The sequence below is a fragment of the Myotis davidii genome, unplaced genomic scaffold (genome assembly GCF_000327345.1).
Source record: "Myotis davidii unplaced genomic scaffold, ASM32734v1 scaffold1144, whole genome shotgun sequence".
Lineage (NCBI taxonomy): Eukaryota > Metazoa > Chordata > Mammalia > Chiroptera > Vespertilionidae > Myotis > Myotis davidii.
Window position 1 is genome coordinate 487,258 of NW_006294766.1, and position 6,667 is coordinate 493,924.

At 39.2% G+C, this 6,667-nt stretch overlaps 1 protein-coding gene across 4 annotated transcripts in view; it reads left to right on the plus strand.

Moving 5' to 3' along the window:
• CLDND1 (claudin domain containing 1) overlaps positions 1-6,328 on the plus strand; it is an 8,551-nt gene extending 2,223 nt beyond the window's left edge. For 2 of the 4 annotated variants that reach the window (XM_015567557.1, XM_006769287.2), the window contains exons 2-5: positions 802-1,108; positions 3,668-3,778; positions 5,453-5,590; positions 5,756-6,328. In XM_015567557.1, coding sequence (XP_015423043.1) covers positions 820-1,108; positions 3,668-3,778; positions 5,453-5,590; positions 5,756-5,976 — 759 coding nt within the window. In that variant the 5' untranslated portion in view covers positions 802-819 and the 3' untranslated portion in view covers positions 5,977-6,328. Of the gene's footprint in view, positions 1-530; positions 582-801; positions 1,109-3,667; positions 3,779-5,452; positions 5,591-5,755 lie in introns of all 4 variants that reach the window. The other 2 variants (XM_006769288.2, XM_006769286.2) reach the window with 2 other exon arrangements.
• The last annotated feature ends 339 nt before the right edge of the window (positions 6,329-6,667 follow it).

The window sequence follows — 6,667 nt, forward strand, 5'->3', positions numbered from 1 at the left end:
GCCATCGACCGCCGCCGCGGAGCCCGCGTCCACGCCTTCCTGTTGCCTAGTGCATACTTTTCTCTGCGGCGGCGGAGAGTTCACTGAGTTTGCAGATGAGGAGGGAGGTGCAGGAGTGTCGGGATTGGGAAGAGCAGTGGGAGCGAGGAACGTGCCCGGCTTCGCGTTCCTGGGTCAGGGCAGGTGGAGATCCAGCCCTCGGCGTGGTTTTGTCCTCCTTGCCGTTCTCTGCACCGAAAACAGCCTTTCTCTGTGGGTTCACAGATACCTTCCACGCCAGGTTCCTGATTCTCAACGTGGTTTTTAGGTTTCCCTCTTGAGAGGGAACGGGGAGGAGCGGATTTCCTTCCTCTGCTTCCTTTTCCTATGCCCTTTTCCCCGCACCCCGACCCGGGACCCTTCATGCGCTGCCTCTCGTGTGAAAACTCAGTCTGTGATTGAAACTTGACGCAGGGTGCATGGCTGACTCTGGGCATGTGTGCTGTCTGCATCTGTAACGTGTCCGTCCTTTTCAGTGTTGTCTGTTTTAGTGTGCAGGTGAGAGACTAGAGAACAAGACCTCTGTCTCCATAGCGTCCTGGGTATGTGAACTTTCAATAAGTACTTTCATGCTGACTGTTGTTTTGAACTTAATTTAAAACATGCTTTTTTTAAAAAAAAAACAAAAAAACTTCTTCATGAGTAGACATTCGTCCCAATAGCCAAAGGATGGGAAATAAAGGGCGATTTTGAGATAATTTCTTTCAAAATGATGTTTATTTGTCCTTGGTTGAGTCTAACGTTTCTTCCATTTTCATACAGAGCAGTGTGAATGCCAGAATGGATAACCGTTTCGCTACAGCATTTGTAATTGCTTGTGTGCTGAGCCTCATTTCCACCATCTACATGGCAGCCTCAATTGGCACAGACTTCTGGTATGAATATCGAAGTCCAGTTCAAGAAAATTCCAGTGATTTGAACAAAAGCCTCTGGAGCGACTTTGCTAGTGATGAAGCAGATGAAAAGACGTACAGTGATGTGCTTTTTCGATATAATGGCACAATGGGATTGTGGAGACGGTGTGTCAGTATACCCCAGAACATATATTGGAATAACCAAGAAAGGACAGGTATTCCTCGTTTTAACTGCTGTCTCCTTTACCTGTTCAAATAGGAACCAGGTGATATGATGATGACCCAATTATGTATAACTGGTTTGGGAGTTCTTTCCTCAAAGAAATAAATCTGTGTTTTTCTCTCCATACCATCTTCTACCCCCGCCTTTCATGAGTTACCATTGTACTCATAAATATTGGTTGGGTGAGTAACTGTCCTTATCCTGAGAAAGACATTTTAAATCTTTGTACTTATATACCTGTTTATTAAAAGCCTTTTTATTCATCTCACACATCCTGGGGAAATAAATGGAAAAGTACAAATAGGACTTTAAACACTTAGTAACTGGTAAAAAGGACTAGTATCCAGAATTAGATCAACAAATATGAATTGATAGTTCTTTTATATGTTAGCTGTGTTAGTAGGTATTATCATTTGCCCTCTGAATCTCAGAGAGTATAATTTGACCAACTCTACATTTATATCTGTGCATATTTGAGACTGTTTTACAACAACCTTTTTTTAAAAAAAAAAAGATTTTTTTTATTGATATTTAATGAGAGGGGAAGGGAGAGCGAGAATCATCAACATGAGAGCAGAACATCAATCAGCTGCTTCCTGCACGTCCCCTACCAGGGATCAAGCCCGAAACCTGGTCATGTGTTCTGACCAGGAATTGAACCAGCAGCACTTCAGTGCTTCGGACAACGCCCAACCAACTGAACCACACCAGTCAGGACTGTTTTACAACAATCTTGATAGAGCTTATAGATTAAAGATGTCAGAAGAAAAATAACCTAAGAAATTGACTCTCACGTTTATTTTGCAAGCATTCTTAACACTTAAAAATTTTAATTTCCAGTTACTAAAATGGAAACTTTAGAGCTCTTTGTAAAGAACAGCTTTACATTTTGAGTGTGTGTGTTTTTTTTTAATTTGTGACTACTTCTGTTGGCCTGTTGGTGGGAATCACTGTATTCAGATCCCAGCACAACAGGCTTGAGTTGCCATACATCAGAAGATGGATGTTGTGATTTTATATGGAAAAAAAAAAAGTAGTTTGTAAGAGGGGAAAGTAGGTTAAAGTTTATTGTAAAACATTTAACTATTAGAGCATAGGAGTACTTGATATTTGAATTTAGCAACTATCTATCCTTCATTCAACAAATATTTATTGTCTGTCTCCGTATTCCAGAGCCTAGAACAGCCGTGGGCAAACTACGGCCCGCAGGCTGGATCCGGCCCGTTTGAAATGAATAAAACTAAAAAAAAAAAAAAAAGAGCATACCCTTTTATGTAATGATGTTTACTTTGAATTTATATTAGTTCACACAAACACTCCATCCATACTTTTGTTCTAACCCTCCGGTCCTGTTTAAGAACCCATTGTGGCCCTCGAGTCAAAAAGTTTGCCCACCCCTGGCCTAGAAGCTGGGAGTACATCAGGAAAAATAAAAATAATTCTTACTCTGGAGAAACTACTTACATTCTAATAAGGTGTGACAGGCAATAAACATAGGTATAACAGTATAAGCAATAAATAATTATATAAAATGTTAGAAAATGACACATGCTAAAATATAGCAAAATAAAGGAGAGTTGGAAAAACATGATGTTGATGGGATAAGTTACAATATTCAAGTAGTATAGGCTCCAGCAAAAGACACCACTTGAGTAAAGACTTGATATAGATGAAGGTGTTGGCCAAATAGGTCGTTGTGGAGACAGAGATCATTTAGGTTGGAAGAAACAACTACTGAGAAGCCCTAGGTTGGGAGGATGCCTAAAATAGTCAAGGACCAGTGAGGAAACCACTTGACTGGAATGGAGGGAGAGGGAGAGGGTATTCTAGCAGAGACAGTACTCTTGGAGGGGGAGTAGAGCAAATCATGCAGGATTCTCTAGGCATGAAGAGGACTTTGGCTTTTATGTGATGGAGTCATTGGGGAGCTTTGAGCAGAGGAGAGATGATCTGCTCACTTAGGCTGATATGTTGAATACAGGTGGCAGGCAAAGGTGGAAGCCAGGAGACTAATTAGGCTTATGCACTAATTCAGGTGAGAGATGATTGTGACTCAGACCAGGGTGGTAGTGCTGAGCATTGGCTGGATTCTAGATATATTTTGAAGGTAGAGCCTCTAGGAGTTCCTGATGGAATGCATGTGGACAAGAATGACTAAACTTTCTAGGCTGAGGAACTGGAAGGGTAGAATTGTCATTACCTGAAATGGGGAAGATGGCTGGTGGAGTAAGGGAGGGAAGAAGATCAAAGTTCCTATTTATTTGTTTTTGTCCCCTGCTCCTCCTCCTTCCTAGTCTTCTTACATATCTATTCTCATTGCTTTTACTGCTCCTACTTTCCCCCCCTTTCTTGTGCCCAGGTCTTAAGCCTGCTGCTGAGAACTACTGGTATCTATTGGGCATTGATCCTACATGTCAGAGCTAAAGATGTTGCTGTCTCCTCTGCGAACATCTCTATCACTTTTTATTTCAAAGAATAGTTACTTGAAAGAGATTTTTTGTTAAATGCTTAGTATTAAAACAGCAAGCAATCACTGTTATTCTTGTTCCAGAATCATTTGATGTGGTCACAAGATGCACGAGTTTCACGCTAAATGAGCAGTTTATGGCGAAATTTGTTGAGCCTGGAAACCACAATACTGGGATTGATCTGCTTCGAACCTGTGAGTACTTTGATATCAGCAGGACAATTAGGGAAAAATAGGAAATAAGTTTGCCTTTTTATGAACTCTGATTTTGGAACAAGATGGGTTATTATATTGTGTCAACTTGAAATAAGATCTCTAACAGTGACAAACTCTGATCTGTTCATAACATATTTTAGAAGTTAGGTGCACACTTACTAAATTGCAAATAGGAAGTTGAAAGAGGAAAAATAACACATTGGATGACAGAATCCAGACCCTTCTAAAGGTATTTTTAGTGAGCCCATTTAAAGAGGAAATTTAAATTTAAAGAGGGATAAGTAGTAAATTCCTGTATTTGAGTTAAACACTTCAGCTACCTGAGTTCAGTTAGGAATGTGTGAACACAGTTGACTGTAAGTTCTATATGAGTCAATTGAATGTCAGGCCTGCCCCAAGTGTTAATCCAGTCTTAGGTGATAGTAACAGAATTGTAGGTGTCAAAAATAAATGAAAGTATTTATTAGGAGTATTTATTATTCCTTGAGGGTCAGACTACCCAGGAACTACTGTCTTTAGATTTGAACCTAGTTTCCAATCTATAAAGACTTATTAGAGCTTGCCTAGAAGAATGACCGTGTCATGAGAGGAAACATTTAATAAAATGGCAAGTACTTAATTTTGCCTGGCAAATGCATAGGAAGAAGGTTATTTTATTTATTTTAACAGTTTGAAGGAAAGAGAAAAACTTTTATGTAGTTCTAGAAGTAAAGCTAGCATTAGAAGGTAGATGTGGTTTGGTGTTGATATTGATACATTGCTGTTAATTAAAATAATTTAAAAATGGAATAGGATGCTCTGTAAAGTCACCAGCTTTCTTCCCATGTGGTTGAAGGAACTTATGATAATTAAAACTGCCATTTATCACCCTGACCAGTTTGGCTCAGTGGTTGGAGCATCTGCCAGAGGACTGAAGGGTCATGGGTTTGATTTCCAGTTAAGGCATGTACCTTGGTTGCAGGTTCAATCCCTGGCCCTGGTGGGGGCACGGGCAGGAGGCAACCATTCGATGTGTCTCTCTCACATCGATGTTTCTCTCAGTTGATATGTCTCTCTGACATCGATGTTACTCTCTCCACCTCCCCCTTCCCTCCCTTTTACTCTCTAAAAATTAGTGGAAAAAATACCTTGGGTGAGGATTTAAAAAAACAAACAACAACAAATCTCCCATTTTATTGAGTCCTGGTATATACCAGATCCTCTACTTTGCACTTTATGTATAATCTTTCAACAGTTTTTTGTTTGTTTTTTTCTTATCATCAACATTTATTGACTTGTTATAACTGCCAGAGATGCTCTGAGGACTTATATTTGCTTATATGTAGAGCCAGAATGTTTTGCCTCAAATGCTGGCTCTTACTAGTTTGTAGGGATGTTGGGAGGGTTAGTACACAGAGCATCTATGGAACAGTGCCTGACCCTTAGTAAGACCTGTCCCGCTGAGGTCAGTAGTTAACTTTTACTGTCTTTTTACTTTTACATTTATCAGGACAGAGTGAGCATTTTTTTGAACAGTGTGCTTTACAAAACAAATCTCAATATTCCTTTCTCATTTTTGAGAAAAGATCTACATAGAATAGGAAAGAAATTTCCATTGTGGGAAAACTGTCTGGAATTATGGTAACATGTTTTTCCTCTCTTCTTTTCTTCCAGATCTTTGGCGTTGCCAGTTCCTTTTACCTTTTGTTAGTCTAGGTTTGATGTGCTTTGGGGCTTTGATTGGGCTTTGTGCTTGTATCTGCCGAAGTTTGTACCCCGCCATTGCCACAGGCATTCTCCATCTCCTTGCAGGTAGGTCTTGTCATCAGATTTAGCATTTTATCTTCTTTCGGTCTCCCTAGAGACCAAAGAGTTATAATTCTAAACATTCACATATTACTGCTCTGTCACATTGCCTGAAAAGCTCTTATGGTGCTCTTACCTAGCCTTGTTTTGTTTTCTACATTTTCCTCCAAGGTCTGTGCACACTGGGCTCAGTGAGTTGCTATGTTGCTGGGATTGAGCTACTTCACCAGAAGCTAAAGCTGCCTGAGAATGTGTCCGGTGAATTTGGATGGTCCTTCTGCCTGGCTTGCGTCTCAGCTCCCTTACAGTTCATGGCTTCTGCTCTCTTCATCTGGGCAGCTCACACCAACCAGAAAGAGTACACCTTAATGAAGGCATATCGTGTGGCATGAGTGGGAAGCTAGATGCTATACTATTGCCATTTTTATTATTTTTAAAGAGTAATATTTTCCCTCCCCCAATTTTTTTGAATTTAACTATTTTTTTTGCAGATATATCACTCTATCTTGAAAATCCACTTTATTTATTCACACAGTTGTTTTTTAATACAACTAAAATTTATATGCATTACTCTGAGTGATTCCATATTTCAAACAAACTAGTCTAGGGTCAGAGTCTAGACAGAAGGAAATGGGTAGATACTTGGCACAAATTTTGAAAGATAACTGATAGTGAGAAATTGACTCAGAACAAGTTCTGCTGATGTCTGTTAGACTTTTCAGTAAAGTAATTATATTCACTCAACTGGAAATTTTTATTTTCATTGGGAAACCTCATCATTGTCAAAACTTATATTCACTTTCCTGTTATAGTTAGCTAGTCAGCCAGAGTTATTAATGCTGTTTTCAAAAACTTAAGCTACATAACATAGGGAAATTATCTAAGATCCTTTTTCGTAAATATTGGCATATAACTTTCATTAAGATGAAATATGGCAGCTGTTGATCTATACTTTGTCTGTCTACAAGAAAAGAGGTGAAAAATAATCTTACGTACTTGAAATTTTAACTTTGGAACTACAGGAATTCCAATTCAGCCAGATAAGAAGATTAACCTTATTTTACTTTTTTTTTAAACCTTAGA